The sequence below is a fragment of the Schistocerca serialis genome, chromosome 1 (genome assembly GCF_023864345.2).
Source record: "Schistocerca serialis cubense isolate TAMUIC-IGC-003099 chromosome 1, iqSchSeri2.2, whole genome shotgun sequence".
In the NCBI taxonomy this organism is placed as follows: domain Eukaryota; kingdom Metazoa; phylum Arthropoda; class Insecta; order Orthoptera; family Acrididae; genus Schistocerca; species Schistocerca serialis.
The window spans coordinates 312,354,671-312,367,400 of record NC_064638.1 but is presented as its reverse complement, the minus strand read 5'-3'; the positions used below and the strand labels follow the sequence as shown (position 1 = coordinate 312,367,400).

General features: G+C 40.4%; 1 protein-coding gene across 4 annotated transcripts in view; it reads right to left on the bottom strand.

The window, feature by feature from the left end:
• The window catches only part of LOC126469618 (citramalyl-CoA lyase, mitochondrial-like), a 204,096-nt gene that overhangs the window by 98,026 nt on the left and 93,340 nt on the right, over positions 1-12,730 (bottom strand). For 3 of the 4 annotated variants that reach the window (XM_050096757.1, XM_050096751.1, XM_050096742.1), the window contains exon 4: positions 1,753-1,947. The exons of the other annotated variant lie outside the window; for it this stretch is intronic. In XM_050096757.1, coding sequence (XP_049952714.1) covers positions 1,753-1,947 — 195 coding nt within the window. The remainder of the gene's footprint in view (positions 1-1,752; positions 1,948-12,730) is intronic. 4 annotated transcript variants of the gene reach the window in all.

Here is a 12,730-nt window from a genome sequence, read left to right as displayed (position 1 = left end):
TTCCTTTTCTTGCTATTGAATCCAATCCCCCGTGACTATTAAATTTTCATTTCCCTTCACTATCTGAATAATTTCTTTTACCTCATAATACATTTCTTCAATCTCTTCATCATCTGCGGAACTAGTTGACATATAAACTTGTACTACTGATACTGCAGAAAGACTTGGCAGGAATGTAGCCACTGTACATGAGTGCAGCAACACTGGTCACAGGAATGTACAGTTGCAATAGGGTTGAGTTCTGAAAGGCCAAGTGGCACTACCAAGAGGGAAGACCATCGTGTTCGACATATGGCTTTGGTGAATCGTCCAGTGTCTGTTGCAGCAATTTCAGCAGCAATTGGCACCACAGAGACACAACAAACTGTTACATACTCCAGGACTGATCAGCTCAGAGCCAAAAGCCTTGCAGCCACTAAGCTCATCCCACCACCGTTTGTGATTTCAGTTATGTAAAATAACAGCCTATTGTAGGGCAGAGTTGAGGTCTGTTGTGGATGAAGGCTGTGTCTGCCTCATTGCTAGTAATGGCCAGGAGTTAGGAGGAGGCCATACAACCAACCTGTCAGCAGCCTAGACACACTGGACCTACACCTTGAGTTATGGTCTAGGTGCTTCCTCACAGTCACCCCATGTGCTACAACTGCAAATATGTATGTCAATTTGGTGATTCAACCTGTTGTGCTGGCATTCATGAACAGCATTACAGGAGATGTTTCCAACAAGATAACGCTCAACCACATACCACTGTTGTCCAACATGCTCTACAAAGTAACCGACATGATGCCTTGGCCTATTCGATCACCATTCTGTCTCCAACTGAGCACATACGTGGCATCATCAGACAATAACTCCAGTGTCATCCACAACCGGCATTAATCATCCCTGTATTGACCGACCAAGTACAGCTGGCATGGAACTCCATACCACATGCTGGAATCTGGCACCTGTACAACACAATGCATGCATGTTTGCATGCTTGCATTCAACATTCTGGTGGTTAGACTGGTTATTAATGTACCAGAATTTCACATTTGCAATGGCTTATCTCGCACTTGCATTAACCTGTGATCTTGCAATCACTTAATGTTACCCTTTTAGTATTGCCTTTTTTTCTGTTGTTGTATCTGGTATAATTTTATAAATTTACAAATGGTCCAACCCGATGATAATGAAATAATATTCAAGTATTGTGTATGTTTAGAACCCTCAACACAAAAAGAAAGCTGCAGTCATTTTCAGAAATGATTTAAGAAACTATAAATTACACAAAAATGTAGACACAATCTTATGATACAATAGTTTTTGCCAGTCATGAATGACCTACGAACTGACACAACAGAGAAATTACTTGAAGTTAATGTCAATACTGTGGAGGTTCCACCTTTTTAAATGGCAGTATTTTCACCATCACATGCACTGATGAGTTTTGTCTCCTTGTTTGGATATGACATGTAATAATGGTAACTTCTGGAAAGTCAAAATTATTGTTCTACTTTCTTTTATCTGAGCTGCCACTTTTACTACAATGGAAGCACACATGTTGCCTGCACAATGACTCCTGTGCTCGGCATACATAATGGAATATTTTTGCATAGTATAGAATAAAGAAAAACAAGTCCAACAATAACCACTTTGTCTTCTGTGAAAGACATCAACGAAATAACACATATGAAATCAGTATGTGAAAGTGAATAAGACTGCTCAGTCAGCACATTTTGTCTAACCGATGAAAGTTTATTAATTTCTTACCCATTGCAGCTGTTTAATGCAATCCACTTTTGGAAGCAGTAATGTTGGTGGCTTTTGCGGTCCTGTCAAAATTGCTCTTAAATCTTCTTCACACATCCCACTGTCTACTGAATTTACTCTTACTGTCCACTCTGGGAACTGTTGTGATACACATTCTTTATCCAAGAAGTGCCTTATTGTAGACCTAGCAACATTCTGTAAATAAATTAAATACAAAATAAAGGAATTATGTACAAGTCAAGAGAAATCTTCAACAGGACATATAAAGGAAAGAAAAACAGGAATACAGGAGTATTAGGATTCAGTAACTTGTCAACACTAAGACATTAAAAATGAGGGATACATCCAGTTTGGACAACGAAATCAGTCTTTCTTTTTTTTTCTGGGGGAAACTTCTTGGCATTTATCTTAAGCAGTTTAGCAAAATGATAAATAAATCTATAGTTATGGCCACACTGAGATTTGAGCTCTGCTCATGTCTAAAGGTAGCTCACAGTCTTAGTACCACTCCCCTCAGTAGCAGGATATATGATAAAGAGCTATTTTCCTTACATGAAGGAAAGAGATAATTATGGCAAGATTTTATTAGGCATGGCCTGGAGAAACAATATAGTGAACGGGTTCCGAGTTCGAAAGGATAGACCTCTTATAGGTAGGAGAGTTGGTCTCTTTCAGGATGAAGTCCACCATCGCTGGTAAAACAACTAACAACTCGTTCACCACCATCAGGAGCAATAGAAACCAGTCATCCACCTAAGTGGGGAAGAAAAATCTAGCTGTCACATTTGAAGGATGAGTCAAACAGCATCAAGACTGCAAGAGTACAAAGTGTGCAAAAGCTGTTTACTATATGTGGCCCCAACAGTTACATTAAAATTCAATTAATATGCTAGAACCATTTGCATCATTCTACAATGAAGCTTTGTTAGACAGTCATAATAGCACACAAAGAGAATAATTGTAATAAAATGAAATCGATATGAAAAGCTACTGGTGGCTGGAATGTCAGATGAGAAACTATTAACATTTGACAGGAAAATACTAAGGGAAATTTACAGATCCCTTAATCAGGGAAAATATCAAATAACGGAGGATTAGAAAAAAATGAAAAGTTATTGGAATTGCACAGACTCCACATAGTCATCACAATCCCAAAGAAAAGAAGACTGAGCTAGTCATGTAGTTAAGAGTTTCAGACAATACGCTACTCTAGCAAAAAATGAGGACTCTTCTTAAAATAACCTTCAGTTAGCTACTAAAACACAGAAAAATAGATATTTTTTTTATAAACAATCTGTGCTTACATGTTGACATTGCTTATTATCCCTTCATCAAAGATCAGTGTTGCCTGGTGCTTCAGCCAGTTGCTGACAGAATCCTTGATCTAATGTTGGAAAAGAGATAAGAGTCACTTGATGCCAAGTCTGGACTATAGAGAGGATGTTGAAATACCTCCCAGCCAAAAGAATGAGTTTTTCCTTCATCTGATTCACAGTATGAGGTCACTCATTGTTGTGATAGAGACCGATTCCTTCAATAATATCCCACATTGTTTGTTTAAGACTGAACTTTGGGATTTTGTAAGAGTCTCACAATAAACCTATGACATCATAATATTCTCACAAGTTACTCTGGTGAAATCTGGTGTCAAAATTACACTGGAATAAAAAAAAAAAACTTAACTATCATTTTGTGGGTGACACCATTTGCAAAAACCTTATGGGCTTATTGGGAGAATGTGAGCATATCCATTATTTGTACTGTTCCTTTGTTTCAGAGTTCACATACTGCATTCACACTTGCCCCCGTCATGATTCTGTAGAGAAACCCTTTCCCCCCTTGATGGTAGAACTGAAGGAATGTCATGGCTGAACTCATTCTTCCAGTTTCGTGAACATCAGTTAAGACATTTTGGCCCCCACCAAGCACAAAACTTACAATAACCTAATCCCTCTGTGACAATGTTAAGGGGGTTATCCTAGAAATCTGAGGAACATCTTCAGAAAGTTCAGAAATTGTGAGCCAACATCTCGAATGCACAATTTCATGCAGATGTTGCACAAATTCAACAGTCTCATCTGAAGGTCTACCTTGACCACTTCCGACATGCACATCTGTGCAACAGCCTTCAATTTTATGCACCACTGCCTCACAACACCATCACTCATAAACCCATCCTCATAAACACAACTCTGTCAAAACTAAATCTTAGCAACAATGATTCCATCTACTTGCAGAAAGTGAATGACAAAATGTACCTCACAACTGACAGGAGATGCAATAATACCATCCATTTTAATTGTTTGCTGCCCACATACTGACAAATGCAACTGGAATCTGACTGATGAAACTTCAACTTTGAAGTCTATTTTTACAACCACACAAATGCCATTAAGCTACAAGGATTTGTTTATTTTTAATACCCAGTTTAAGATTAATATGTCAATATTCTCATTATATGGAAAGCAAGGAAGAGGAAGACACAAAAGTACATGGTAGGATAAAATCTGGGATGTCTAGCTAGGATGAATGTTGTTGTTGTTGTGGTCTTCAGTCCTGAGACTGGTTTGATGCAGCTCTCCATGCTACTCTATCCTGTGCAAGCTTCTTCATCTCCCAGTACCTACTGCAACCTACATCCTTCTGAATCTGCTTAGTGTATTCATCTCTTGGTCTCCCTTTACGATTTTTACCCTCCACGCTGCCCTCCAATACTAAACTGGTGATCCCTTGATGCCTCAGAAAATGTCCTATCAACCGATCCCTTCTTCTAGTCAAGTTGTGCCACAAACTTCTCTTCTCCCCAATCCTATTCAATACTTCCTCATTAGTTATGTGATCTACCCATCTAGTCTTCAGCATTCTTCTGTAGCACCACATTTCGAAAGCTTCTATTCTCTTCTTGTCCAAACTATTTATCGTCCATGTTTCACTTCCATACATGGCTACACTCCATACAAATAGTTTCAGAAACGACTTCCTGACACTTAAACCTATACTCGATGTTAACAAACTTCTCTTCTTCAGAAATGCTTTCCTTGCCATTGCCAGTCTACATTTTATATCCTCTCTACTTCGACCATCATCAGTTATTTTGCTCCCCAAATAGCAAAACTCCTTTACTACTTTAATCCTCTCACTTCCTAATCTAATTCCCTCAGCATCACCCGATTTAAATTGACTACATTCCATTATCCTTGTTTTGCTTTTGTTAATGTTCATATTATATCCTCCTTTCAAGACACTATCCATTCCGTTCAACTGCTCTTCCAAGTCCTTTGCTGTCTCTGACATCATTACAATGTCATCGGCGAACCTCAAAGTTTTTATTTCTTCTCCACGGATTTTAATACCTACTCCAAATTTTTCTTTTGTTTCCTTCACTGCTTGCTCAATATAGAGATTGAATAACACCGGGGAGAGGCTGCAACCCTGTCTCACTCCCTTCCCAACCACTGCTTCCCTTTCATGTCCCTTGACTCTTATAACTGCCATCTGGTTTCTGTACAAATTGTAAATAGCTTTTTGCTCCCTGTATTTTACCCCTGCCACCTTCAGAATTTCAAAGAGAGTATTCCAGTGAACATTGTCAGAAGCTTTCTCTAAGTCTACAAATGCTAGAAACGTAGGTTTGCCTTTCCTTAATCTATTTTCTAAGATAAGTCGTAGGGTCAGTATTGCCTCACGTGTTCCGATATTTCTACGGAATCCAAACTGATCTTCCCCGAGGTCGGCTTCTACTAGTTTTTCCATTCGTCTGTAAAGAATTCGCGTTAGTATTTTGCAGCCGTGACTTATTAAACTCATAGTTCGGTAATTTTCTCATCTGTCAACACCTGCTTTCTTTGGGATTGGAATTATTATATTCTTCCTGAAGTCTGAGGGTATTTCGCCTGTCTCATACATCTTGCTCACCAGATGGTAGAGTTTTGTCAGGACTGGCTCTCCCAAGGCTGTCAGTAGTTCTAATGGAATTTTGTCTACTCCCAGGGCCTTGTTTCGACTCAGGTCTTTCAGTGCTCTGTCAAACTCTTCACGCAGTATCATATCTCCCATTTCATCTTCATCTACATCCTCTTCCATTTCCATAATATTGTCTTCAAGTACATCACCCTTGCATAAACCCTCTAAATACTCCTTCCACCTTTCTGCTTTCCCTTCTTTGCTTAGAACTGGGTTTCCATCTGCGCTCTTTATATTCATATAAGTGGTTCTCTTTTCTCCAAAGGTCTCTTTAATTTTCCTGTAGGCAGTATCTATCTTACCCCTAGTGAGATAAGCCTCTACATCCTTACATTTGTCCTCTAGCCATCCCTCCTTAGCCATTTTGCACTTCCTGTCGATCTCATTTTTGAGACATTTGTATTCCTTTTTGCCTGCTTCATTTACTGCTTTTTTATATTTTCTCCTTTCATCAATTAAATTCAATATTTCTTCTGTTACCCAAGGATTTCTACTAGTCCTTGTCTTTTACCTACTTGATTCTCTGCTGCCTTCACCACTTCATCCCTCAAAGCTACCCATTCTTCCTCAACTGTATTTCTTTCCCCCATTCCTGTCAATTGTTCCCTTATGCTCTCCCTGAAACACTGTACAACCTCGGGTTTAGTCAGTTTATCCAGGTCCCATCTCCTTAAATTCCCACCTTTTTGCAGTTTCTTCAGTTTTAATCTACAGTTCATAACCAATAGATTGTAGTCAGAGTCCACATCTGCCCCTGGAAATGTCTTACAATTTAAAACCTCGTTCCTAAATCTCTGTCTTACCATTATATAATCTATCTGAAACTTGTCAGTATCTCCAGGCTTCTTCCATGTATACAATCTTCTTTTATGATTCTTGAACCAAGTGTTAGCTATGATTAGGTTGTGCCCTGTGCAAAATTCTACCAGGCGGCTTCCTCTTTCGTTTCTTACCCCCAATCCATATTCACCTACTACGTTTCCTTCTCTCCCTTTTCCTACTGACGAATTCCAGTCACCCATGACTATTAAATTTTCGTCTCCCTTCACTATCTGAATAATTTCTTTTATTTCATCATACATTTCTTCAATTTCTTCGTCATCTGCTGAGCTAGTAGGCATATAAACTTGTACTATTGTGGTAGGCATGGGCTTTGTATCTATCTTGGCCACAATAGCGTGTTCACTATGCTGTTTGTAGTAGCTTACCCGCATTCCTATTTTCCTATTCATTATTAAACCTACTCCTGCATTATCCCTATTTGATTTTGTGTTTATAACCCTGTAGTCACCTGACCAGAAGTCTTGTACCTCCTGCCACCGAACTTCACTAATTCCCACTATATCTAACCTCAACCTATCCATTTCCCTTTTTAAATTTTCTAACCTACCTGCCCGATTAAGGGATCTGACATTCCACACTCCGATCCGTAGAACGCCAGTTTTCTTTCTCCTGATAACGACATCCTCTTGAATAGTCCCCGCCTGGAGATCCAAATGGGGGACTATTTTACCTCCGGAATATTTTACCCAAGAGGACGCCATCATCATTTAACCATACAGTAAAGCTGCATGCCCTCGGGAAAAATTATGGCTGTAGTTTCCCCTTGCTTTCAGCCGTTCGCAGTACCAGCACAGCAAGGCCGTTTTGGTTAGTGTTACACGGTCAGATCAGTCAGTCATCCAGACTGTTGCCCCTGCAACTACTGAAAAGGCTGCTGCCCCTCTTCAGGAACCACACATTTGTGTGGCCTCTCAACAGATACCCCTCCGTTGTGGTTGGACCTTCGGTACGGCTATCTGTATCGCTGAGGCACGCAAGCCTCCCCACCAACGGCAAGGTCCATGGTTCATGAGGGGGGCTAGGATGAATATCAACATTAAATGGACCCCAATGCTTTATACAGCAGGAAAATAAATGGATGAGACTTGTGGAGCAAGCCTTCAGTTCATCAGGTTCTTGCTATATAAAGATAATGTAATTACTAATATACTCACCAAAAATTAAGTTAACACAATGAATTTGTTATATAAAATAAAAAATCACTAATAAACGTACAGAGATGACTATATCAGAGGTAATAACATAAAACAAGTACAGCATCAAATTAGTTAAAAACTAAATGTAATTCAGAAAGTGGTAAATACGTTTCCAGGCATGAAAGTACCATGATTCTGTATCCATCAACACACAACACAGGCTCTCAGCAAACCAATACCATTAAAGTTAAAATGAGGAAATATAATCACTCAATTTCAAATCACTGTGCACACATGTGCACATCTGCCTACACACACAAACACAAGCGCACACACACATACACACACACACACACACACACACACACACACACATGAGAGGAAAGGAAAGGTCTGGAATGACTTAGAAAGGGAGCATTGTGCAGGAAAAGGTGGTGATATGTAGGAAAAAGTGAAAGGCAGGAGAGAGGAAGGGAGAAAGAGCAGGGGTGGGTAACAAGTTGTAAAACTAAACCCAGTCCTTTTCTTACTGGTTGCCCCCTTGTGGCTGGTTAAATACAATCACATAAGACTCATACACCTTGGTTAACCAGAATTTCGACACAAGCCCATAATCCCCTTTCCAATATGCAAGACAATAATTGCTTCCTTCATTATTTACAACAGCTGCTTTACCTCTTTGGTTGTAACTATACAAGGTGAACTCAAACTTCACTGCAAAATATCAAATTTTGTTCAGGGATATTTTCTAATTATATTGGTATGAGAGATCACTGGTCTCTGGTGGCTTATTACAGAGTAAGAACATAAGTGATTTACTCAGTTTATTATCCTTACCTCTGTTTTTATTTTTTAAAAATTCGCAACAATGAAAAAGCCTGTAATATGCAATCATCAAAATGTACAACACTAAACAGTTATCTACACATGTCTGGATACAACAGTAATGGATGTGTTTGCCATCACTGCGGGAATGATTCAGCATATCTTTTCTGTGCTGCTTCTGCACTGCGTTATGGAAACCCATGCACAAAGCACATATTGGCCAATTCTTCACCAGTTAACTTATCCACACTGCTGTACATCATTGTTAACAATCACCCACCACTGCTGGAAAGATAAATCTGATACAGAACCAACCAAAACTGAATGTAAGTTTAAGGGTGAAGAGTAAAGTAGGCATTACTGTTGTCAGTGGCAAAGTACCGTGAGTTTTTTAACAAGATGCATAATGTGTGAAGTGTTGGCAGAAGAGCCAACACCGTGTTGCTAGAAGAGGCCGAAATGCACGCTGTTAAGCTCACGCAGGCTGGCGTGAGGTCTGGAACATTACAAGGAAATGAGAACTTACAAAAACGGACGCAGTTGCTGTAATACTTAACTTTAATCCACAATTGTAGAACATCTCTCTTGACTGTACATGCTTTAAGATAAATATCAAATGCTATGGAGCCTTGCTAGGTCGTAGCAAATGACGTAGCTGAGGCTATGCAAACTATTGTCTCGGCAAACGAGAGCGTATTGGTCAATGTAGCTTCGCTAGCAAAGTCGGCTGTACAACTGGGGCGAGTGCTAGTAACTCTCTCTAGACCTGCCGTGTGGCGGCGCTCGGTCTGCAATCACTGACAGTGGCGACACGCGGGTCCGACGTATACTAACGGACCGCGGCCGATTTAAAGGCTACCACCTAGCAAGTGTGGTGTCTGGCGGTGACACCACAATGTATACTAGGTACTTACATTTGCACTGTTGTGCAGATATTTTCCATGCAATACAGATACAAAGATAAATGAAGATGAAAAATCAAACAAAATGCAGTTGCTTTAGAAAAAGCATTTTAACCATCAGCTGTTTTATTTAATCTATATATAATCTACTGGTTTTGGACACAGACCATTGTTACTGGATGTGAGGTAAAGCAGATCAGTTAAAAATATCATAACCCATCCTCAAAATACTAACAAACATATCTCACAATGCTTCAAGTCAAATAGAGAATGTACCACAGAAGAATTTTTTACCAATTTCGATCATAGATCATCATTACTGCTTGTAATGTAAAACAGGTCAGTTAAAAACATGTCCGATTTTCCTTTCAAGCTGGGATAACATCAAGGTCATCACAGTGAAACCACCCTAACAACTATTGTAAACCGTCCTTGAAATGCTAATGAACATGTCTTGCAGTGCTTCAAGTCAAATAGACAACGCACCCTAGAAGAACGTTCATGGTGATGCAGGAGGAGTTGGCACAGTTTGCAAACAGCCGAAAACAGCATTGGCCATGAACAGCTGTCTGCAGGCTGCTGTCTCAGTATGTGGTGGCGGCAAAGACTCTGGTGTCTCTCTTGCAACACTTCAGGTGGAGCTTGCTTTGCCCAAGGGCTATGCTACTCAACAAATCTGCACTCACTGCACAGTGAGTGGCAGGTTGTAACACGTTCATGTCACTCTGGGTGGAGAGTCCATGTGGGGCTGGCCGAATTGTCTCACCTATTCACCATGCTAGTGGATAAGTGGCCACTCCTTCAGCATTGTCCAACCAGACGCACAGTGGGATGGATCTGCTAGTTATTGGAAGTTCCAGTGTTAAATGTGTCTTGGAGTGGAAAAAGCATTTAGCACTGGAAAGAAATCTACTGTGCAATTGGTATGACTGCCAGGGGGGCCCCCGTCACAGATATGATGGAGCCCTTCCTGTGGCTACTGAAGGCGCAGTGTGCAGTCACCTGCAAGTTGTTGCTTACGTCAGTACCAATGACACCAGTTGCTTGGGTTCTGAGGCCATTCTCAGTTTGTCCAGGTGGCTGGTGGAAGTGGTGAAAGCTATTGGCATCACTCACAGGGTGCCAACAGAACTCACAATTTGCAAAACCATATCCAGAATTGATTATGGTCCTTTGGTTTGGACCCAAATGGAGGGTCTCAACCAGAGGCTCCATCGAATCTGTGATGATCTTGGCTGCAAATTTCTGAATCTATGTAATGGGTTGGAGAACTGTAGGGTTCCTCTTGATATGTCAAGGGTGCACTACAAACAGAAAGTGGCTACTCAGTAGAGTACTTGCAGAGAGCACATGGGGCTTTTTTAGGCTAGCACAGATCATGTAAAAATAAAGACACTGACTTCAAAATTTTAATTTATGCTGAAGCATTCACAACAAAGTTCCTGAATTTACTGCTCTCCAGGAAACTTGTTGTGGTCAAATGATCTTCAGAACTGAGAGCTGGATGAAAACTGAAGCAGAAAGCTCCAAAATATTTAATGAGACCTGAAACATATATCAAAAACACAGATTAGATAGCATACGACAGGGAATGTTCATTGCAATCAACAAAAATATTGTGTCTATCAATGTTGAAATTGAGTCTGACTGTAAAATTATATGGATGTAGTAACCCACCTAGGTGAACTCAGATTAATAACTGGACATTTCTACCAATCAGCTGATACCATCATAACTGTTGTAGAAACTTTTAAATAAAGCTTATGCTCAGTAGCAAGGAAATACCCTTATCATGATATTTTACACTGAAGAGCCAAATAAAGTGGTACACCTGCCTAACATCATGTGGGGCACCCACAAGCACACAGAAGTGCCGCAACATGATGTGGCATGGACTCGACTAATGTCTCAAGTAGTGCTGAATGGAATTGACATCATGAATCCTGCAGGGCTATCCATAAATCTGTAAGAGTACAAGGGTGGTGGATATATCTTCTGAACAGTACATTGTAAGTCATCCCAGATATGCTCAATAATGTTCATGTCTGGGTAATCTGGTGGCCAGCGGAAGTGTTTAAACTCCTGGTGCCCCTCTGTAGCAATTCTGGTTGTGTGGGGTGCTGCTGGAATTGCCCAAGTCCATCGAAATGCACAACAAACATGAATGGATGCAGGTGATCAGATAGAAAGCTTAACTGTCAGAAGCATATCTAGCCATATCAAGGGTCTCATATCACTCCTACTGCACATGCCCCACACCACTGCAGAGCCTCCACCAGCTTGAACAGTCCCCTACTGACATGCAGGGTCCAAGGATTCATGAGGTTGTCTCCATACCCGTACATGTCTGTAAGCTTGATATGATTTGAAACAAGACTCATCCAACCAGGCAACATGTTTACAATCATCAACACTCCTACGACAGGGTTGACAAGCCCAGGCGATGCATAAAGCTTCATGTCGTGCAGTCATCAAGGGCACATGAGTGAATCTTTAGCTCCGAAAAGCCATACTGATGATGTTTTGTTGAATGGTTCACATGCTGCCACTTATTGATGGCCCAGTATTGAAATCTGCAGCAGTTTGTGAAAGTGTTCCACTTCTGTCACACTGAATGATTCTCTCCAGTCATTGTTGGTCCTATTCTTGCAGGATCTTTTTCCGCCGCAGCAATGTCAGAGATTTGATCTTTTACCAGAATCCTGATATTCATGGTAAACTTGTGAAATGTGGGAAAGTCTCCACTTCATCACTACCTCAGAGATTCTTGTCCCATCACTCATGGACTGACTATAACGCCATGTTCAAACTCAGTTAAATCTTGATAACAAGACATTGTAGCTGCAGTAACTGATCTAACAACTGCATCAGACCCTTGCTGTCTTATACTGGCATTGCTGACAGCAGCACTGTATTCTGCCTGTTCATATACCTCTCTATTTCAATGCGCATACCTATACCAGTTTCTTTGGTGCTTCAGTGTAGTTGGAGGTTACTTCAACCTACCAAATACAGACTGGGATGTCTATGGATTCTATGGATTCATTGCAGATGGTAAGAACAGACAGCCTTGTGAGGTAGTTCTGAACATGTTTTCTGAAAATTGTCTTGAGTAGCTAGTTCAGTAACCAACATACAATGGAAATATTTTTGACCTTGTAGCTACAAACTAACCCTGACCTTGTTGACAGTGTCAGTATGGAGACTGATCAGTTATCTTTGTAGTGACGATGGAAGTTAATAAATCCAGGCTGGGCGAGTTTTTATGTTGGAAAGAGCAGATAAGCTGGTGCTATCATCCTATTTAGA